At 41.8% G+C, this 23,874-nt stretch overlaps 1 protein-coding gene across 4 annotated transcripts in view; it reads left to right on the forward strand.

The window, feature by feature from the left end:
• The first annotated feature begins 6,042 nt into the window (after positions 1 to 6,042).
• The window catches only part of ppp1r21 (protein phosphatase 1, regulatory subunit 21), a 38,240-nt gene continuing 20,408 nt past the window's right edge, over positions 6,043 to 23,874 (forward strand). For 2 of the 4 annotated variants that reach the window (XM_079472934.1, XM_079472935.1), the window contains exons 1-10: positions 6,043 to 6,560; positions 7,491 to 7,559; positions 7,627 to 7,791; positions 8,179 to 8,280; positions 14,749 to 14,913; positions 18,962 to 19,020; positions 19,102 to 19,196; positions 19,333 to 19,385; positions 22,021 to 22,170; positions 22,246 to 22,347. In XM_079472934.1, the coding sequence (XP_079329060.1) occupies positions 6,510 to 6,560; positions 7,491 to 7,559; positions 7,627 to 7,791; positions 8,179 to 8,280; positions 14,749 to 14,913; positions 18,962 to 19,020; positions 19,102 to 19,196; positions 19,333 to 19,385; positions 22,021 to 22,170; positions 22,246 to 22,347 (1,011 nt within the window). In that variant the 5' untranslated portion in view covers positions 6,043 to 6,509. Of the gene's footprint in view, positions 6,561 to 7,490; positions 7,560 to 7,626; positions 7,792 to 8,178; positions 8,281 to 14,748; positions 14,914 to 18,961; positions 19,021 to 19,101; positions 19,197 to 19,332; positions 19,386 to 22,020; positions 22,171 to 22,245; positions 22,348 to 23,874 lie in introns of those variants that run through there. The other 2 variants (XM_079472936.1, XM_079472937.1) reach the window with 2 other exon arrangements.

Below are 23,874 nucleotides of genomic sequence, written 5' to 3' on the forward strand. Positions count from 1 at the left end.
ACAGGAAAGCTAAGAGGTAAGGTGAGAGGTGCTCTACGCGGAGGAGAGCTTTCTCTTGTCCCAGTTGACCCGAAGGCCCGGTCGGTCGAGGTGCTGAAGCACAAGGTCCCTGTGCGTACACAACAGATCTTGTGAGTGCGCTAAGATGCCAGTTGCCGAGATGGCTAGAGCAGTCTTTGCGACCTTGGTAAAGGCCCAGGGAGACAGGGCCAGAACGAAGGGCAGGACCTTGTACTGGTATGCCCGACCCTCAACAGCAAACCTTTTTGATTCGGTACTCAATTGGCCCCCCTAGTGATGCAGAGGCCCTACGCAACCTGCCATCGCTGTAAACATTTGGTAAACCAAGATTATGACGTATATTTCTGACTGCTTTCAAATTCTCCGTTGGGGACAAATCTTGTGTTCACCCCGCAGTATCATTGCATTGACAAGTCATAGAAGATGAGTTGTTTGAAGACATATTGGGCCTTGTTTTTGAAACAAGAGTACCGAAAACTGGCCGTATGATCGTTTCCATGCAAAACTTTCCATTTATCAACATGGACGATCAAATCTCACAACAGGTTTCAGTTTGTTTACGCAAGTTTTGAGATCTCTATTTTTTTTCAGTTATCAAAAGGGTAAAGAATACAATGACATATATAACAAATGTAAAAATAGATTCCGATGCGATTTCTTATTTACGACGAGAGGACCAGGCCTGGACTTTATGTTGTGTTTTAGTGTGTTTGTATGGTATTTTTAGTTTGTTTTATTGTTTGTTCATTTTATTAAAAGTTGGTTTACATTCGCCGGTTTCCATCTTCTTCCTTCCTTCCTTCCTTTATGGATCTTTGTTATATTGGTCATATTGGATATATTGGATCTTTGTTATAAGATCACTTCTTCGTCACCCTCGACCTCGACCTCACTGCTCCGGAATACGCAGATGTCTTACCGATGGTCACCTTCTGGCGCAACCTGCGGTCTCTCCCTCCCTCCTGTTTTTCCTCTGCTGTCTTCTCTGCACTCCCCCCCTCTGATGAGCTCTCTCTTTTGAATACAGACAATGCCACAGACACTCTGTGTTCCACGCTTTCATCCTGCTTGGACAACCTATGCCCTCTTGCATCTGGACCAGCCCGTCCATCCCCGTCGGCTCCCTGGTTATCGGATGTACTTACATTTACATTTAGTCATTTAGCAGACGCTTTTATCCAAAGCGACTTACAGATGAGGAAACATTGGAAGCAATTATAACAACATAGGCAACGAAAATACATAAGTGCATCAAACTAGTCCATTAAAGCCTAGCACAGTATAAAAGCTAAGAATAGTGAGGTTAGTAATGTTTTTTTTTTTTTTTTTTTTTTTTAAGAAGGAAAGGGAAGAGAATTAGGAAAAACTCAATCAGCAACGTGTTGACGGAAGAGATGCGTTTTTAGGTGTTTTTTAAAGATGGCAACCGAGTCTGCTGATCTTGTAGCAGCTGGTAGATCATTCCACCAATGTGGAACAGATCCAGTGAAGGTACGGGAGAGTGACTTTTTTCCTTTTTGGGATGGTACCACTAGTCGTTGTTCCTTCGCAGACCGCAGTGATCTGGCAGGAACATAGATCTGCATTATGTACTGCGTGAGCATCGCGTCAGCTGAGAGAAAATGGCGCAAGTCAAAAGACCCTGCAGACCTCTCTCTCTACCAATCTCTTCTCTCTTCTTTCTCTGTAGATGTCACCTCTGCAAAAACAGATTACTACCACTCGAGGATCTGCAACTCTCCGGACTCTCGAACGCTCTTCAAAACCTTCTCTGCTCTCCTCTGTCCGCCTGCTCCCGCACCTTCATCGGAGTTAACAGCTAAACAGCTTTCTTCGTAAAGAAAACTACTGCCATCAGCAGTCAGTTCTCTACGCCACCACCTGTCGAACCCTCCCACATCCCTGACACGTGTGTGCTACCCGCCTTTTCTCCTCTGTCTGAAGCTGATGTTTCCAAGGTCATTGGCTCCAACCACCCTACCACCTGCCCACTGGATCCCATCCCCACCCATCTCCTCCAGGCCATCTCTACAACGGTTGTGCCTGCTCTGACCCACATCATCAACTCTTCGCTCACCACTGGGACATTTCCCACTGCGTTCAAAGAGGCCTGCATCACACGGCTACTGAAGAAACCCACTCTCAACCTTACACTGCTAGAACACTACAGGCCTGTTTCCCTTCTTCCTTTCATTGCCAAAGCCCTGGAGCGAGTTGTGTTCAACCAGCTCTCCTCCTTTCTCATGCAAAACAACCTCCTGGACAGCAATCAGTCTGGGTTCAAGACCGGTCATTCCACAGAGACTGCACTGCTCTCAGTCATCGAAGCCCTGAGACTGGCAAAAGCATCATCCATGTCATCTGTGCTCATCCTACTGGATCTGTCTGCTGCCTTTGACACTGTCAATCATCACATCCTCCTGGCTTCTCTCAGTGCTATGGGTGTCTCTGGAATGGCGTGGCAATGGTTTGAGTCCTACCTCTCGGGTAGGTCATTCAGAGTATCCTGGAGAGATGAGGGCTCAGTGCTTGGACCGCTACTCTTCTCCATTTACATGACATCTCTCGGCTCGGTCATTCAGAAGCATGGCTTCTCCTATCACTGCTATGCCGATGACACACAACTCTACTTGTCATTCCAACCGGATGATCCGACGGTCGCTGCTCGCATCGCTGCATGCCTAAGTGACATCTCGCTTTGGATGAAGGATCATCACCTGCAGCTGAACCTTGCCAAACGGAACTGTTTGTGATCCCAGCCAACCCAAAGATTCACCACAACCTTGCCATTCAACTAGGCTCATCAACGATTACACCGTCCAGCACAGCCAGAAACCTGGGAGTGGTAATCGATGATCGGCTTACCCTCACAAGTCATGTTGCCAGCACCACCCGGTCCTGTAGATTCATCCTCTACAACATTAGGAAAATTAGACCTTTCCTATCGGAGCACTCTACGCAAGTCCTAGTCCAGGCTCTTGTCCTGTCCAAATTGGATTATTGCAATGCGCTTCTGGCTGGACTTCCTGCTTGCACAATCAAACCTCTCCAGATGATCCAGAATGCGGCGGCAAGAGTGGTCTTCAATGAACCGAAGAGAGCACATGTAACTCCGCTCTTCATCAGGTTACACTGGCTCCCTGTTGCCGTCCGCATAAAGTTCAAAGCTTTGCTCCTGGCCTACAAGACCAACACCGGATCTGCACCATCGTATCTCCACTCGCTAATGCAGATCTATGTTCCTGCCAGATCACTGCGGTCTGCAAAGGAACAACGACTAGTGGTACCATCCCAAAAAGGAAAAAAGTCACTCTCCTGTACCTTCTCTGGATCTGTTCCACATTGGTGGAATGATCTACCAGCTGCTACAAGATCAGCAGACTCGGTTGCCATCTTTAAAAAATGCCTGAAAACACATCTCTTCCGTTAACACGTCGCTGATTGATTTTTCCTAATTCTCTTCCATTTCCTTCTTTACAAAAAAAAAAAATTACTAACCTCACTATTCTTAGCTTTTTATACTGTGCTAGGCTTTAATGGACTAGTTTGATGCACTTATGTATTTTGTTGTCTATGTTGTTATAATTGCTTCCAATGTTTCCTCATCTGTAAGTCGCTTTGGATAAAAGCGTCTGCTAAATGACTAAATGTAAAATGTAAAAGTAAATTGGTGTCGAAACCCGGGAGGAAGGAGAGACATGCTGTCGGAGGACAGCATGTCAGCAGAACTCTGCAATAATGCGAAAGTTTGCTATTTACCCTGTTGACCTTGTTTTAACTGTTGCCTGTTGTTAGTTAAGATTATTTGAGCTTGTTTATTTAGTTACTCGTTGACTGAGTTTTGAGGTGTTGGCGTTTTTCTTCCATTTGGGTACTGTGTTACTGAAGTCACATTAAGTTGCCGTTAGCCGTTCGTTACAGCTAGACATTATAGTCCTGCACTTAAAAGTACAGAGTTAGTTGATCACTGTTTGATCCGTGGCCCATTCAAGTCATTCGGGCTTTGTTTTGCTAATCGAGAAGCCGTGTTCAGCTCTATTATGTTCGCTCTAATCTCAACACAAACTTGAGCGGTGCCTCTGCGCTGGCTCTGTAAGCCAGAATGAAGAGTTAGATGTGCTGCTCTCATCATTCTCGGAGGATGGCAGCCCTCTTGTAGTTTTTCTGGACTTCAACATCCACCTGGAGAAACCCTATGCTTCTGACTTCTACACCCTCACCGCCTCCTTTGACATCATGCGCCTCGCCACAACCGGTACTCACAGACCAGGAAACCAGCTTGATCTCATTTACACCCGGAACTGCACCACTGATAGCAATAAAGTCACACCTACTCACATTTCTGACCACTATTGGACACGTTTCCTTCATTTTGTTAGCACCTTTTGAATTATTGCTCCTGTATGACATATCGCTGACATATTGCTCCCTGAACTCTCTGTAAATCACTTTCCTCTTTTAGCTTCCCTTCAGTGTTTCATTCCCGACACCTGTCCCTTGTTAATTACCTTTTGTTAATCTCCCTATTTAATGCCCTTGTCTTTGCTGTCCTGCACTCGTTTGTTTTCCTTACTTGCCTTGCCGTGTACTTTAACCTGTGGATTAACTAGCCTTGTTGATAATTTTACCATGTCTTCTTACTGTGTTTCGTTAGTCTAATCCCAGTCTTGTTAAATTTATTTTAGTTTCTCATTCTCCAGTTTTTTGGCCCCACGTGGGTAGTGTTTTGTTCTGTTTTATTATTTAGTCCTGTCCTTGTTACCTCATTGCAGGTTTTTGTTTTAACAACCTTGAACGATAAGCGCTGTGAGATGCTGATCTCCTAAAGCCCCATAGGGTCCTACCAATCTGGAACACTGATGAGCAGGGGCGGAGCTAGTTGTGGGTGGGTCTGGGCCAGATTGACAGTTGACCCACCCAGTCAGAAGTCAGACAAAAAATTTTTCATTATTATAATTTTTTTAGGCCTAATTCTAAACTTGAATTGTATAAATTAAATAACATTTGAATTGTTTGTTTATAATAATAATATCCAAATTTTACTAAGAATGTGTTCACGTGATGTCAGTTACGTTATGGCCGTTACACTGCGTGGAAATATCGCTGTCTGTATGTCTTTCAATGATCATATAAACATGGATAGACAACTACTCATGCAGCAGTTAAAAATACGTCTAGACAATTACGCCAAAGAAACACACACTGAGGCACCTGGAAAATAAGGTGAAATACACACAGCAACATCCAATGAGTCGAGTGCTAATGACAGCATTTGTGCTTCAGCCTCCACTGATATTCTCACTCAGAAAGCTTCCGAATTAAAAACTAAATTGTCCGCCTCCATACCTGTCCGTGATAAAAAAATGAAAATATCCAATTACCGTAATTGATGGTAAGACCCACTCCTTCAGTTCTAATTGGTATGAACAGTTTAAATGGATTGAATATAGCAATACAAAAGATGCCATATTTTGTAAAGCATGCAGTAATTTTCCTGAGGTACACACAGAGTTTACTTTCACAAGAGACGGTTATAAAAATGAGAACTGTAGAACAGCCTGTAAAAAACATACTTTTTCATTTTGGCACATTGTGCGCGCAGTTGTGTATAATGACATTTTTAACCTAGTTTTACTTTTTACCGTTTAATTTAATTATTTAAATTTGGCAGCATTCGCCTTCCATACAGGGTACATATTATGGATTTGTGGGTACAGTTTATTAATCTGAGAGTTTGGAGGGAGCGGACTAATTTTTCTCTGACGCGTGACCAGACGGGCTCCGTAGTAAATAAATGGATTAAAAGTACACTAAAAATGTTTTTATCAAATAATTCAGTTTTTGAATAAAAAGCGTTTAGATGTATTATTCTTTAAAAATATATGTCACATATTACTATTTTATTATTGACAAAAACATTTCCCAATCATAATGTATGATCTATTTTGGAATATAATCACATACCACAGCATGTTTAAAATCTAATTTGGATTTTATTTTGTTTGGGAAGACTCTTATTTTGAAAGGTGTGTGTGCTATGGCCATGTTGATGATCTGATCAGAGATGTCTGGTCGATGATTCTCCAGCAACTCAATGCAAATACATTTTATTATATCAGTTTAATTTAAAGTCTTATTTTTTACTATGGTTTTACAGCAGTTTATTTCTCATCTGTTGGGTGTAAATCTCTGTGTTACTCGAGTTATTGAGGCGATGAGGAGGCGCGTTTATTGACAAACTCGAACAGCTTTTAATGTAAACGATCGAGTATCGGATAGAATATCCGATCGATGTTAATATGCGTTTTCTTTTTGAGACACAGTCATTATAATATCGACTACTTGTGTTAGCATTAGTGTTAGCAGCTGACAGACACACACAAATATGATGATGTATGACTGTCAGTGATGTGAAATGAAAGCTTCATGTTAGTGCAGATATAATAGAAAAACACGCGGAATACATCATCATCATCCTCATCATCATCATGTCTGATCTGCAGAGTAAATACAGTATACTGGCTCAAGAATATTCAAAGGTAAGACCACAGCATTGTTTTATTAAACAGCGGTTAGCTGACCTTTCATACTTCAGTTAGCATGTCAGTATATTGTGTTGTGAAACAGTCATTGAACAAACGGCTTTATTTGAATACTGCGTTGATATCGTTGGATTACATTGACTTGTAGCTCATTTTAACGTGATGTTCAGTCACAGAAACGAATGTTGCCGTTTGTACACGTGAGTGAAAAACACTAGCAGTGTATGACATGATTTGAGCTTAGAACAGTGAAATATAAGCTTATGTTGTGAACTGTAACTCATAGGATCTGTGAATAAAGTCAGCTGACCGATCACATGCAGTCGGCAGTGAGTGACAACTTCCTGTTTCTCATTTCACCAATCACGTGTCACTTCGCATACTATCCGCTCGAATAGTGTTCGAAAGCAGAACGAGTACGCCCCCAATCATAGTGTGTTGAAAACAGTATCCCAAAGATTCCCGGATGGTCTACTACTTTCGGCAGAAATTCAAAGTGCAGAAGGATGCACACTAACGGCTGATATTACCCACAACTCACCGCGAGTAGGCGGAGTTTAGTGACGCTCCACTGCATTAATAAATTATATAAACTTATGCTTCACAAAATTGACAAATTAAAGTATAGACTAAACATCACATAGGGAATAACCAATGAATAAATACCTTAATGTAAGGAAGAGCTGTATTTTGATGTGTGTAACAGTAATTGGCCACAATGTTGTCTAGGCAAGAATGGCCTCCTCCACTTCCTGTTAGTATGCCTCAGTTTGTGCGATCTCTTTAACATGCACTCAAAAGTAAACACTAAAACAGTACCTACTATTAGGGCTTGTATAAGTAGGTGAATTTGAACGCAGGGCATGAATGAATTCTGACCAAAGTGTTGTGTATTAAAAAACAAACGTGTGTGTTTGTGTTTGTTAGCTCCGGGCTCAGAATCAGGTGCTGAAGAAGGCTGTGGTAGACGAACAGACATCCTCCAACTTACTGAAGGTGTGTGACCCACATTTTACTCATAATAACGCAAGAAATCAGTGTTGATGACATTCTTTATCTGCAGGATGAGCTGAAGCAGAAAGAACAAAGTTTACGAAAAGTGCATCAGGAAATGGACAGCCTGAGCTTCAGAAACCAACAACTGACCAAAAGAGTGGAGCTCCTGCAGGAGGAATTAGTGACGTCAGAGAATAAATACAAGAGGAGTAAAGTAAATCTACACACACATGTATGTTTTATTATCTCCGTGGGGACAGTCCATAGGCGTAATGAGTACTACACTGTACAAACTGTATATTTTATCCCCTAAACCTGAAGATCCTAGAAAACTTTTTGCATTTTAGATTCTGTACAAATTATAAACTTTTGTGCCCGTGATTACCTCAATAATGGTCCCAACAGTGACACAGGTCCTCATGAGTTGGTGTGTATTCAGGTTTAGGTCCCCACTAACATATACAAACCAAGTACACACACACACACAGTACATTCAGAGAGTGGAGCTCCCGCAGGAGGTTAGAGAATAAAAACAGTAAAGTAAATCTACACTCACACTGCAGGAGGAGTCTTTATATCATGATCTGTTATGTCAGTAAATGTTTGTGTGTTCATGCAGAATAAAGGAGATTCCCCATCACAAATGAATCTGCAGACTCAGAGTGTGTTTGATGAAGATCTGCAGAAGAAGATTCAGGAGAATGAAAGGCTTCACATTCAGGTATTTTCTGTGATTTAAAGATCTTCTTTCCCAGAATGCTTCACCCTGGAATGTAGAAGGATCAGGGGTTGTGTTTGATTTTCTTATTGTTTGTCATTTTGTTGAACAGGGTTGTAAAAATCTTTTTTGAATGAGTTCATCATTTCAATTCGCTAGTTGCACTAGATGTCGCCGGTGAGCTTTTAGAAAAGTCATTGACAGAGGTAGGATCCGCAAGGCCAACACGTGACCATTTTGGGAAATGGGAAAAGGAGGATTTTTGGCTAGCAAATATGAGTTTTTATAAGATAAAAAAACAAGAAAGTAAAACAACTCGAAAGTGTTATACGACTGGAAATTTGTTTGCTAAACCTGGCGTCACAAAACCACACCATCTTGTGCAACTAGCCCATTGTCATACCAGGGATGTGTACGTTGACTTTTTTTGCACGTAGCACTGGCGCTACAAAACCTTACCTAAATTAAGCTTAACATTACAACACCATGTTATTACGTGTTCATTTGGCAGCCCATATTGTGTCCTTCCGTTTCAACCACAACCAGTGTCTGCTTCTCTCAGCCACAGTGGTGAGTTCTTTGACTACCGTCCGTTGTGCCGGTCCTCTGATCCCCACTTCCAAAGCCTTGGACTTAAAGCCCCTGCACCCCACTTCCACTGGGAACACTTTCCCTGTCCATCCTTGCTCTTCAGCCTGCTTTTGGCATACCAGAGATTCTTTCTTTCAAATGCTTCGTAAATGGCCTCTTTCCAAGGAACAGTCAACTCCACTATAAGGACTTTCCTACTAGAGCTGGACCACAAAACCTTGTCCAGCTGCAGGTTGGTCGGTGCGATTTCCAAGGGGAAAGTCTGTGGTTTAAATCAACTCCCATTTCCGAATCCCTGGCTCTACTCAGCAGGCCTGCATCTGGGGTTAAGGGCTTGGCCAGTGTTTTCTGCCCCTCCCGAATAAAGGGTTGCCTTTTTAGCGAGTAACCTGGGGGATGGCATGTGCTGCCACTCTCTTGGTCTCCACAGCTGCAGTACTTGCACAACTTTAGTACTTGATTGTGGCGTCATGGGTATCTCCACTGTGTCAAGCTAATCTTACAACCCACAAAAATATGTTTAAGGTTTGCTGGAGCTGCACATAGTTGGCAGGCTGGATCTGGTCCAAGCAGATTTGTTGGTGAGGGCAGCACATCATATGTAGCTCTTATGATAAAACTTAGCCTGTTTGTTTCCAAACTGGCAACAAACAAAATTGGAAGCACCAATTTGTTTATCCAAAGCGACTTACATTGCATTATCCCATTTATACCCTAACCCGTATCTGCAATCCCTGGGTTAAATGTACTCTACTGTTGAACTGCGAGTCCAAGACTGAAAATAAATCCTCAAGAAAAGCAAAAATCATTTGACTCATTATTTTTACATTGACATTTTTACATTTAGTCATTTGGCAGACGCGTTTATCCGAAGCGACTTACAGATGAGGAAACATTGGAAGCAATTATAACAACATAGGCAACAAAATACATAAGTGCATCAAAACTAGTCCATTAAAGCCTAGCACAGTATACAAAGCTAAGAATAGTGAGGTTAGTAATATCTTTTTTTTTTGGAAGAAGGAAAGGGAAAAGAATTAGGATAAATCAATCAGCGACGTGTTGACGGAAGAGATGCGTTTTCAGGCATTTTTTAAAGATGGCAACAGAGTCTGCTGATCTTGTAGCAGCAGATAGATCATTCCACCAATGTGGAACAGATCCAGAGAAGGTACGGGAGAGTGACTTTTTTCCTTTTTGGGATGGGACCACTAGTTGTTGTTCCTTTGCAGACCGCAGTGATCTGGCAGGAACATAGATCTGCATTAGCGAGTGGGGATACGATGGTGCAGATCCGGTGTTGGTCTTGTAGGCCAGGAGCATATCTTTGAACGTTATGCGGGCGGCAACAGGGAGCCAGTGTAACCTGATGAAGAGCGGAGTTACATGCGCTCTCTTCGGTTCCGCATAGCAGTGATAGGAGAAGCCATGCTTCTGAATGACCGGGCCGAGGGATGTCATGTAAGTCGCTTTGGATAAAAGCGTCTGCTAAATGACTAAATGTCATGTAAATGGAGAAGAGTAGCGGACCAAGCAATGAGCCCTGTGGCACCCCGTGTTGAGCTGTTGGGACACGGAGACCTCTCCAGGATACTCTGAATGACCTACCCGAGAGGTAGGACTCAAACCATTGCAACGCCATTCCAGAGACACCCATAGCACTGAGAGAAGCCAGGAGGATTTGATGATTCACAGGGTCCCAACCGTTGGAGAGATGGCCTGGAGGAGATGGGTGGGGATGGGATCCAGTGGGCAGGTGGTAGGGTGGTTGGAGCCAATGACCTTGGAAACATCAGCTTCAGACAGAGGAGAAAAGGCGGGTAGCACACACGTGTCAGGGATGTGGGAGGGTTCGACAGGTGGTGGCGTAGAGAACTGACTGCTGATGGCAGTAGTTTTCTTTACGAAGAAAGCTGTTTAGCTGTTAACTCCGATGAAGGTGCGGGAGCAGGCGGACAGAGGAGAGCAGAGAAGGTTTTGAAGAGCGTGCGAGAGTCCAGAGAGTTTCAGATCCTCGAGTGGTAGTAATCTGTTTTTGCAGAGGTGACATCTACAGAGAAAGAAGAGAGAAGAGATTGGTAGAGAGAGAGGTCAGCAGGGTCTTTTGACTTGCGCCATTTTCTCTCAGCTGACCAGAGGCTGGCGCGATGCTCACGCAGTACATCCGATAACCAGGGAGCCGACGGGGATGCGCGGGCTGGTCCAGATGCAAGAGGGCATAGGTTGTCCAAGCAGGATGAAAGCTTGGAACACAGAGTGTTTGTGGCGTTGTCTGTATTCAAAAGAGAGAGCTCATCAGAGGGGGGGAGTGCAGAGAAGACAGCAGAGGAAAAACAGGAGGGAGGGAGAGACCGCAGGTTGCGCCGGAAAGTGACCATCGGTAAGACATCTGTGATGTCCGGAGCAGTGAGGTCGAGGGTGACGAATAAGTGATCAGACGTGTGCTGCGGGTGACCTGAGAGTGATGAGTGGAGTAGTACCTTGTGAAGATCAGATCTAGATGGTTTCCAGACTTGTGGGTTGCTGATGTGGAAACCTGGTCGAGGAGAAATGACTGCGGTCAGGTTGATGAAGTCAGCAGCCTGTGGTTTTCCAATGTGGATGTTGAAGTCTCCTAGTACCACCAGAGGAGTACCATCCTCAGGGAAGGATGAAAGAAGCACATCCAGCTCCTCCAAGAAATGTCCAAGCTGACCTGGGGGACGATATATAACTACAAAATTACTTTTAACAGGGTGGGTGATAGTAACAGCATGAAACTCGAAGGAGCTGTTGTCACACAAGGGTGTTAGCTGATTGAATTTCCAGTCTTTGGGGATTAGTAGACCGGTGCCTCCACCCCTTCCTGTGATGCGAGGGCTGTGGGAGAAAGTGTGGTTATGGGAGAGGGCAGGGGGAGTGGCAGAGTCTTCTGGTTTGATCCATGTTTCTGTAAGTGCTACGATGGAAAGACGAGAATGTTTAACAAAAGCTGTAACAAAATCAGCTTTGTTCACAGCAGTTTGCAGTTCCACAATCCTATTGGGAAAGTAGAAGGCGCAGTTGCTAGCAGTGATACATTGTGAAGATTATTAGCATTGCGTCGCCTGCGGCATGCGGCAGATGATTTACGTGTTGTGATAACAGAAAGGATTTTAAAACATGTATTTAAGAGAAGCAGAAAGAAAATAGGGAGAAACATTAAATATAACAATAAAGGATTAAGTTAAAGTGCAAACAAGTAAGACAAAAAGTGCAAGTGTTCATTCAAAACAAAATAGGTACAAAAGAAGTGCAATACTCAAGTGCCCTGTCAGTGTGTGGAGTCGCGCGCAGGTAGAGTCGATGTCTTTACTCTCTTCGGTCTTCACGCGATGAGGGCTGCACGCGACCGCTGCCGCGGTGTCTAGGTACTTTTTAAATACCCGTCTAATTAATTTAATTCAACAGGCCCCGCCCTCAGATGACACAGGCACACAAAGCAAACCAATTAAACTAGCCCGAGAACGCGGTTTCACCACGTGACAGAGCGGAAGTAAATACAAAGCGATTTCTCAGTTTAACACAGTACTTAAACTCAACAAGACACTATTTAAATACACTTACACAATTCTGTACGCTTCTGCTGCTAAATTGCTTCTCTTTTTGTCATGAATCTGCCGCAGCATGTCATGTTACTCTTGGTCTAGTGGCAGGATCATGACAGAACCTCATGTTTAATGTGTAGAGAGGCATTTATGGCCCTTATGGCATGCCATACACTCTCTCCGTTCCCGCTCTCTCGTCTCCTCATTAGTTATTTCATGTCCTGCAGCTGTCCCTCTTGATTTGTTCCCCTTATTCATTAGTGCAGTGCAGTGTTCCTGTTTCTATGTTATGTTTATACCCTTGTCTTTCGTAATAAATGCCTGTTAACCCCTTATGCACTGTCTGGGTCCTCCGTCCTTGTCTCACCACCCCGACCCTGACATTTTTATTACGTTGTTTTTCTTCAATTTGACAACCTCATTTAAAACTTATATTTGGCTATAAAATTGTGACAGATATTACATGTCACTTTTTCTATTCTCCTTTCTTGCTCTCTTTGCAAAAATCCTCAATTTCTCCACTGACCTTCATTGATTTTCATTTGCCAGAGTTGGTCATTATTTTGATAATATTTTTATTTCAATGTCGGTATCATAGGGCATTAACTATTGTCTCCCATTCCTTATTTTAAATAAGCTAGCTACCCTATATGCGATATAACCATATTCATCATGATTTGGTGGCAAATAAATGATTTAGGTTGTTGATGCCTATTATTGACAGCTGTGTCAGAAAGATGTGCTGCTGGATTATCACAGTTTCTCTCTTACATCCCATCAAACACAGTACGTCTTGAAGACGTCTCCAGTTAGACTTCATTTGGTCAGCATGACATTACTTTGTGACCACGTTCTGAGGATGTCTTGGTAAAGTTTACCAATAGTTTGTAAACTATATGTTTAATGTGTGTGCTTTTCTCCAGCACGCGTGCTCTGCGATCCTTTAAACGTTAACAGCCATTTTGGTCAGTGCCTTAACTGACTGACAAGACAAGAATGTAAACTTAGTTGAAGTCTTCTGTGAATTTGGTTAAACGCGTAGCTTTAGGTTACACATTTTCAGGACATATCCAGCAATCTCTAACAAAGCAATAGTGACGCATAGTACAAATATGTTTTACTCACATAAGATGGCTGCGCCATTGACAGCACAGCCCTGCATTTTCATTTTTGTCTCTCTGGAAAGAGCTGGAACGTCTTTAAAAATAAACTTCAACCACGCATTACTAATGTCGAAATCCAAAGGAAGGTTATAGCGACTGTGTTCTTCCACAACCAGGCACTGCACAATATTTTGCGATCTTTAACGGCATGTTTATTGCTTCCTCGCTCTATCTGGTTCTGCGCAACTTGTGTTACTTCAGTACGGTCATGCACGAACCAGTTGGAAAGAAGGAGTTGATTTTTTTGGTGTGGAGGCGGTTCTCTACCTATTTATGACACACAGGAGCATTCCAGGACCTGACATTCGCTGGGCCTGATGTCAATAACAGTTGTTATTTCAGTAACAAGGGCGTTTTCAGTTCTGACACTGACAGGATGGTCGCTTGAATACGACTACATCTTATATAACAAAAGCTCAGGTTAAAATGAATGTCTCAATTGATTGCCCCTTTAAGGGTCTCTGAAAGTGATATTTCACAGGCAAAACAAAATATCCCATGTTTTACACACCCTCAAGTTATAATACAACATATCATTTTACTTCCAAGTGGTAGAATGGGAGTGAATGGGGGGCAATTTTTTTAAGCTCCAAAAAGTGCATCCATCGATCAAAGAACTTCTCGACACAGCTCTGTGGTCTAAACAAATGTGTTTTGAAGCCAATCCATGTGTTTGTTTAAGCACTATTAACGTTGATGTCTAGCTTCCGTTATCCCTATGCTGCTGACTAACACTCTGACAAATAATGTAATATATGAACATGTACTTGAGTAAAACTACTAGTCTGTTAGTCTGTTGGTCTTAGATTTACATCATGATTCAAAAGAAAGCACAGTCACGACTGTCTTTATTATCAGTTTCTTCAGTAATGAATGTCTGTGCTTCTTTGAGCTTAAACATGTGAGTCATGGCATATTTTTATAAAAGTCTTTCTTTTTGTGTAACTGGTATGACATTGAATCTTGAATTTACATTCAGGCATTTAGCAGATGCTTTTATTAAAAGTAATCGATTCATCTTATAGTCGCATTGGTACATCTTAGGTAATTGGAGAGATCCTATTTAAGTTACAAAGTTTCTTGAGTTTTTTGAGAGAGTGTGTAGCATTCGGTGTGTGTGTGTGTGTGTTCTGATGATGTGTTTTGTTTAGTTCTATGAAGCAGATGAGCAGTATCGTCGACAGGAGGTTCAGATGAAAGCTCAACTTCATCAGCTGGAGGAAGAATCTGAACAACATCAGGCTGTTGTGGACGCCCTAACCAACAAATACACTGAAACCATTGAGAAACTCCAGAGCGATAAGGCCCATCTAGAGGTCAGAGAGTCATTACAGTGTAAAACTGATTGTATGTTCAATGCTCGAGTACTCAGATGTGACCGTAATGACAACACAATATTAATGTGATGTGATATGCATGTGCAACATTTCGCTGATGTTCAGATGAATGTGCCAAAAGAGCCATGGTTCAATTGTTATTTTGTGATGGGTTTAAATGGCATTTTTTGACTGTATGCTTTGTTAGTCCATACAACATATGGTGACATTTAGCTTTGCGACTCCACCAGCCTGATATGATTGGAGGGTGCAGTCAAGGTGTTACAGGTAGATGAACAGAGGAAAGGCGCTACAGGAAACTGGAACAGTGGGTGGTAAAGAGCCCAATCAGAAGCCGCATTTTAGGATGCACTCGATAATATAGACTGGGATGCTTCGTCAGGAAGTTAGGATGTAACTCGCACTACTACATTATTATCTTTCCCCAACCAGAAACAGTCTCTATTCTTTGACGTTTGGCTCTTTTTACTGGTAGGCGGAACTTTCTTGGCTAAAGCGGCCATATTGAGCGTTGCATTTCTCTTCATTCATTGTAATGGCAGTGGCACATCTTGTTAATATACAATCTTTTAGTATACAATCTGTTTTTTAAATGTAGAGCAGATGACAGTTTATTGGCTCCCATGACAACATGGGCCATAATGAAAGGTTAGCCGGTGGGTCATCAGTCTTACTTTTTTGTCTTAATTTAGACCAATAATCAAAAATGTTATGCATCAAGCTTAAATAATAAACACCAGTCTTAACAGAGAAATATAGACAACTAACTTCTAAAACAGATCCGTGCAACCGGCCCCAGAAACTAGGAGCGAGCAAAAGTGCAAACATGAGTCTGACTCTGAGCACAAATGTAACAAGATGATGTCACAAACATGCTACTCAATACATCGGACATCGATTCTGGATAAAATCGTGACCCTAAGAATTGATTTGGGATCAAATCCAAAAGGACCAATCGATCGCCCCCAAGTCAGACCATGTTGATCAGCTGCTTTTTTGCAATGGAAAAGTGAGGGCATTTACAATGTTTTAATTAAGTAGATTTTTTTAAAATAATGTGCACTTTGCAGTTTTTGCCTAACTTTGTGTAAGCAATGGTAATATTTGTTATGGGTCTTTCACTTCGGACACGGCACTTCTATTTTATTTTCAATGGAAGACATGCAGTGGTTTAGTTGGCAGCACCAAGGCAGTGTGCTCTTTACGACTGGTGACGCTTAAGTTTTAGCCATTCATTCAACATTTGACTGAGCTCATATGGAAGAAACATGAAAAGTAAATATCATACAGAAATTATGATTATTGACCATAGTGCATAATAACATACAGCAAGTTCAAGCAGGTTAGTGACCTTGTTCAATGTAACTATGGCATCATCCGCACCATTGACTGCACATAACCCACTTTGAGCTGTGCAGCGATTCCACCGCTCGCCGCATCATGTTTGAAAGGGCCATTACTCATGAGTCATGTAATGAAACATCATAGTTAATGTAAATATCTATTTCAGTACTATACCCAAGGGTGTTTTCAGATTGGGCCGTCTGCGATTGTTCCCAGTGCCTCCCGCAGCGTTGGTTTGCTTTCACACTTGATTCTATCGACCCCTGGTGCATTTGGGTTCATCTTATGTCATCACAAACGTGTACGGCGCAAGATAGAAAACAGAACGCAGGTTCATATTTTGGGTTTTTGAATAATTTGGTGCTATTATGTGCAGCAGAGTAATGTGTATTGCATGTAGACAGCTTTCTGCTGCTTGCAAACAGACTATTTGCAGGAACAGTGTATTACCATCCATCTTCCGTTCTGACTGCACACGCCACACGTCAGAACAATGCAGGCTAACTCCCGCTGGAACCCAAAGTGAATCATCAATGCTATCATCTCTTAAATGTTTTATTGAAGTTTTGATCGTAATCGGCTAAAACACATGCACAGGTTGCTTAACTTCGCACCTGCATTTCTAATAAAATGTGTATAAAATAAATTATATGGAATCAATTTGGAATCTAAATGGATTTGAAATCATATAAATAAGGATCAAATGTGTTGCCCTAACCAGAAGTGTCCTTTGCCATATGGGCCTTATAACAACATATTGCAGTGTACTTGCACATGTGGGTCCTGCCAATTTAGATTGTTATATCTCATGTAAAAAGACGAGTCAGCCCACCAGTGGAGGCCTGTGTGCGTGAAGGGGAGAATCCTGCGTGACTGATGTTTATCGCTGTTATCCATTTGTTGTGACGGATATTTTTGAGTCTGAGGACGAACGATTTGATGTTTGAGACCTTTTATAACCGAACTAACCGCAGAGGAGTTCAGAACATATCATTTATCTGTGGATTACTTGAGACAGCGCTGGATCATTTCCAATCCGTTCACAACAAGACTGAACGACGGCGAATGCTCTTGTTAAGTTCATGTGAAGTTATCTTTACTTTGTGTTGTGAACATGAGGAAAAGAGTCTTTAATACATTAGATATCTTAAATCATAAGAACGTATTAAGACTTCCAGCCCATTCATTTTGTGTTACTATAAACAATCAAATATATTTCACACACAATGACGTGCACATTTTCTGTTGGTTGAAATGAATTGAGTTCTTGTTTGGTTCGGTCTTTTTACTGAGCCCTTAAAAGCTTCTCTTAAGGCTCCGCATCTTTTTAAATGATGAGCAGAACCAAACCACCGTCACCTGCAGTGATATACAATACAAACTATTCTAGCACATTTACACTTATTACCATTTCTGTACAAATGTAAACACATTTAAAATTCTGCAGATTTTTACAAAATTTAAGCACAGAATTAACAAACACGTTGGCAGATTCTGAATGACCCTGCATTGAGTTATGTCAGATCCCTCTGAAATGAATATAAAACTGCACATTGTCATTTCTGTGAGTTATGTCTATTTATCATCACAATATTTGTCAGTAATACAGCTATTTGAGGTAGAAATGTGAATAATTGCATTGCAGGCTAATCTTTCTGCTTGTGCTCCTAAAAAAGTCAGTCAGCGGCTTCAGTGCTCGTAGTCAAAATGAGTTAGTCTGGAGGCCTGAAGCGTAATGCAGGACTGCCCTCAAGCCCCCTTTTACAAAGAAGTTTTCAGCACTACTGAAGGAAGTTCTGAGTTATGTCATTCATCTAAGTAGAATTAGTACATGTTAATAGTCAAATTCCCTCAAAACCTCAACTTACAAAACTTTCATCCCATTAAAAACAAGAAACTAATGTAAATGCAGTTAGTCAGCCACACCAGCTGTACAGTGTTCAGAAGAAATCTATGATTCGTTCATCTCCTGGGTTTTCAGGTGTGTCATGATCCTGTCCTCCTCGTCTGGAGTTTTCTGGTTCTGTGGACAGGGTTGTGACAGTACCATGTCTTTTGAGCTTGTTGTGTTCTGTGCGGAAGGGCATGGTCATTGTTTGGCCATCGCTTCCTCCTTTAGATTCCTGCCCCTCACCTGTCTATTGTAATCATCTCTTAGTTAGTTTCCCCTATTTAATGCCCTCTTGTCTTCAGTCCTGTGCTGGTTCATTTGGACTTCTGCCTCGTGTCCTAGTCTGTCCTGCCCTAAAGAACTGAGATTATTTTGCCTTCGGTTTATTTTCCTATTTTTCCCCATCGTGGGTTTTGATTGAAAGAAAGCCTTTGTTTTGCAAACTGCTGTCAGTAAGCTGCCTATGTGTTCTCACTCCACATTCCTGTGTGTCATTACCCATTTCGCTTTCTGGGACAGAATGTGCAATAATTGCAAAATAAACAAATCGCTCCTTGAGACAGCGCCTTGTTCCAGAGTCATATAAAAAATTGGTTCAAAATAACCAAATCAAACATGAATGACCCGTCACTGTGCAGTGCTCAATGTTCTATCTATCTGTGTATGTAGTTTCATACTTTTAAATGCACAACATTATTTTGTCTTGTATTTGATGAGCAAGTATTTGTAATTTGTATAAAAACACTTTTTGATGTGTATGTAATATGTTGTAAATGATCCGTCTCATGACAGGTGAAAGTTCAAACCCTGGATAGGGAAGCCAAAGACTGCCGAATCAGAACGGAGGAGTGGTAAATCTTTATTTCATCAGAATTTTCTTGTAAAACCTTCAAAGTATATTCATTTCACATGTTTTATGTTTGTGTGGTCAGTCAGCAGCAGCTGAGGAAATATCACACTGAACTGAGCGGTCAGTTAAAGCACAGCAGCAGCGTCATTCAGGAGAAAGTGCCCTTCAACGACACCCGTGAGTCACACGCACACAGTCACAAACACTGAATGTTATTTGAATTTGATAGACAGCAGAATATTCAGTCACTGTATTGATGAGTTTTGTTGCATTAAAGGTGTTTGTAACAGTGAATATGTTTTTTTTTATTAAGAGCGGAGCGACTACAATAGCCTGAATGTTCCCATCCACAACAGACGCCATCAGGTGAGATCCTTCGATATAAAGCCAGCTTTAATGGACGTTTTCACTTTAATAAAAAAACGTATAACTTTAAAAATCATTGGAAATGATACAGTGCCTCCAGAAACTATTCACAGCGCTTCACTTATTCCAAAATGGATTCAATTCATTATTTTCCTCAAAATTCTACAAACAATGACAATGTGAAAGTTTGTTAGAAATCTTTGCAAAAGAGGAAATAAATAAGTATTCACACCCTTTGCTCAATACTTTGTTGAAGCACCTTTGACACCAATTACAGCCTTAAGTCTTTTTGAGTTTGATGCTACAAGCTTGTCACACCTATTTTTCGTCTTTGCAACATCTCTCAAGCTCCAGCAAAGACTCCATCGTCTGTGCACAGCCATCTCCAGAGATGTTCAATCGGGTTCAAGTCTGGGCCACTCAAGGACATTCTCAGAGCCACTCCTTTGTTATCTTGGCTGTGTGCTTAGGGTCATTGTCCTGTTGTAAGATGAACCTTCGCCGCAGTCTGAGGTCCAGAGTGCTCTGGAGCAGGTTCTCATCGAGGATGTCTCTGTACATTGCTGTATTCATCTGTCCCTCGATCCTGACTAGTCTCCCAGTTCCTGCTGCTGAAAAACACCCCCACAGCATGATGCTGCCACCAACATGCTTCACTGTAGGGATGATATTGGCCATGTGATGAGTGGTGCCTGGTTCCTTCAGACAAAGAGTTCAATCTTTGTTTCATCAGACCAGAGAATTTTGTTTCTCATGGTCTGAGAGTCCTTCAGGTGCCTTTTGGCAAACTCCAGTTGGGCTGTCATGTGCCTTTTACTGAGGAGTGGTTTCCCTCTGGCCCCTCTGCCATACAGGCCTGATTGGTGGAGTGCTGCAGAGATGGTTGTTCTTCTGGAAGGTTCTCCTCTCTACACAGAGACATGCTGGAGCTCTGTCAGAGTGACCATGGGGTTCACCTCCCTGACTAAGGCCCTTCCCCCCGATCGCTCAGTTTGGCCGGGCGGCAGCTCTAGGAAGAGTCCTGATGGTTCCAAACTTCTTCCATTTACGGATAATGGAGGCCACTGTGCTCATCGGGACCTTCAATGCTGCAGACATTTTTCTGTACCCTTCCCCAGATGGCAAAGGCTGTGAATACTTATGTACATGTGCTTTTTTCTTTAATAAATTTGCAAAGATTTCAAACAAACTTCTTTCACGTTGTCATTATGGGGTATTGTTTGTTATGGGGTGTTTGCCAAGGGTCAATTCACAGAGAAGAAGTAAATTAATCTTAATAACTGTGTAGAAGTTGATCACGTTCACTCACATGTGATGTTTTGATAGCAACATTTGAATGGGCTGGTTTGCCGAACAGGGTTAAAGATTCCTAGACTCATTTAAAATGAGGTTGAGGTTCAGTTTATTCAGTACCGTTGGTCAATGTATCATGTATGTTTCAGTGTTCAGGCAGTTTCTCTTACATATAGACGATACAAAAGAAACATTACATGACAATAGACCAATCACTCCATCTTATTATTACTGTTCATGTGGTTAATCGTGACAAAACTGTTCTTAAAGCGTTTGTTGTTGATTTGTTGGGAGATACTGTAACTCAAGATACAGGGACCTTTGCTTATGGTTTAGTATTGAAACACTCATTCACTGGACCCGTCTGATATACAGTGTAGCAGGCTCACCAATCATCTTGCCCGACCATTTCACAATTTGATTGATAGAGGTCTGATTCTTTAAGGATACATTCCCGTACCAAGATACCGAAGAAAACAATAGAATAAATTCAATAAAAGTATGATGAAACTAAATCAGCAGTGTTTGATCAATCTGAGATATTAGCGGTTTCCTTAAGAAGAACAGACGTTTTTACAGATTTAGCTTCAGAACTCAACTCAGAACTCTAAGATTGCACACACTCCACTGTTTGACCCTTAACTCCTTCCCTGCCAAAGACCAGTTCTTACGGCAATCAGTAAGTACAGCAGGTGGCGCTGTTACACTGCTTGTTACAAGGCTGTCGGGGAAAGAGTTCATGCTTTCTAAAATCAATGACCGTATCCTTAGTCTTCAGTACATTGATTAAAGGTGAGACTCCCCTCACACCACTGACTGGTCCATGACTTCTCTCACAATAGACTGACAGCGTCATCTGCATCCTTCAGAATAACACGCTGTCCTCCTTCGCTTCGGCTCAGATATAAAGAAGAAACAGTGGGGGGAAACTGAACATGAACCTCAAGGAAAAATTGGAGTTGTCTAAACTAAAACACTTTGCACTGACATATTTTAAACTACATCAGTGTCATTGTTTGGTCTAAAAAGGAACAAAAGTCATATTTTTTGTATGGCATGTTTGTAAAATCGATTTAACCAAAGCACAGTCCTGGATTCATCTAGTCCCTGTCTGGGAAACTGCCCCAAGGTGTTTCATATTTAGTTAAATTTCTTTGACTTTTTCGTGGTATTTTGTAATAATACCATAAATCCTTTATACTTCATACACCTTTATTTTTTCCAGTACTTTACTGCTCTGCATTTGCTGTAAAGCTGGTTCAGTTTTGTGTGAATGCAGCGCAGTATTGTGAATTGAACTTTATATGGAGGATAAATGTGTGATTGGTTGTTTTGTGTTCAGCTGAAAGCTCGTGATGTCAGTGCTCAGGCGCTGGGTTTTGTTCAGTGTCTGGTGTCCGCCCTGCTCAACTTTCACTCTTACACTGAACAGAGGGTCCACATTTACCCGCTGGACTCGTCCATTGAGGCCATCTCACCCGTCAACCAGAAGGTACAAACACAGCCGCCTTGTGCTCGCTGCTTCCTTGTGATGTCAAACATGTTTCTTACGTTTGCTTGTGTGTAGTTCTCTCAGTATCTGCATGAGAATGCGTCATATCTGCGGCCGCTGGAGGAGGAGTTACTGCACTTACATGACGGTATTACAGAGGACGCCATCACCGTGCTGGTAAGTCTGAGAAATAAATCAATAAAACTAATCATACTTGACATGTGTGTCAAAACACACATCATACTCTCATACACAAGTCATATCATCAAAACTTTTGTCTGAGGTCAAACTGATTTATAATGAAGTACTCAAAAACAAAAAAAAAGATCTGGAATCTCAAGATGAATTATTACCATTAAAATCTTCAACCTTCATATGTGAATGGCTTTTACGGAGTCATATCAGAATGTGAAGCTGTGTCCACCAAAGTCTACCGTCATATTTTGTGATGATTGACCAATAAGTGTGAAACTGTTGAACTCTGGAACTTCTTCCAAACGGAGGTCCGGACAATATGTTTTTTGAAAATAAATACATATTTAATCAATTTAGCCCAGTTGGATATACTGTATAAAACATATGATCTGGCCATTTATTTCATATTGTGATATACACTCACCTAAAGGATTATTAGCGACACCTGTTCAATTTCTCATTAATGCAATTATCTAATCAACCAATCACATGGCAGTTGCTTTAATGCATTTAGGGGTGTGTTCCTGGTCAAGACAATCTCCTGAACTCCAAACTGAATGTCAGAATGGGAAACAAAGGTGATTTAAGCAATTTTGAGCGTGGCATGGTTGTTGGTGCCAGACGGGCCGGTCTGAGTATTTCACAATCTGCTCAGTTACTGGTTATTTCACGCACAACCATTTCTAGAGTAGACAAAGAATGGTGTGAAAAGGGAAAAACATCCAGTATGCGGCAGTCCTATGGGTGAAAATGCCTTTTTGATGCTAGAGGTCAGAGGAGAATGGGCCGACTGATTCAAGCTGATAGAAGAGCAACTTTGACTGAAATATCCACTCGTCACAACCGAGGTATGCAGAAAAGCATTTGTGAAGCCACAACATGCACAACCTTGAGGCGGATGAGCAGAAGACCCCACCGGGTACCACTGATCTCCAATACAAATAGGAAAAAGAGACTACAATTTGCACGTGTTCACCAAAATTGGACAGTTGCCTACCTGAGCATTGTTTCTGACCATGTCCATCCCTTTATGACCACCATGTACCCATCCTCTGATGTCTACTTCCAGCAGGATAATGCACCATGTCACAAAGCTCAAATCATTTCAAATTGGTTTCTTGAACATGACAATGAGTTCACTGTACTAAAATGGCCCCCACAGTCACCAGATCTCAACCCAATAGAGCATCTTTGGGATGTGGTGGAACATGAGCTTCGAGCCCTGGATGTGCATCCCACAAATCTCCATCAACTGCAAGATGCTATCCTATCGATATGGGCCAACATTTCTAAAGAATGCTTTCAGCACCTTGTTGAATCGATGCCATGTAGAATTAAGTCAGTTCTGAAGGCGAAAGGGGGTCAAACACAGTATTAGTATGTTGTTCCTAATAATCCTTTAGGTGAGTGTATATGTATGTATAGGCTCTGTGGTTTTAGGGGAATGCCCTCTTAATAGAAGTCTGATAAGTCAAGTCAGCATTATGTATATAGCGCTTTTTACAATTT

This window comes from Barbatula barbatula (genome assembly GCF_947034865.1).
Source record: "Barbatula barbatula genome assembly, chromosome: 14".
In the NCBI taxonomy this organism is placed as follows: Eukaryota; Metazoa; Chordata; class Actinopteri; order Cypriniformes; family Nemacheilidae; genus Barbatula; species Barbatula barbatula.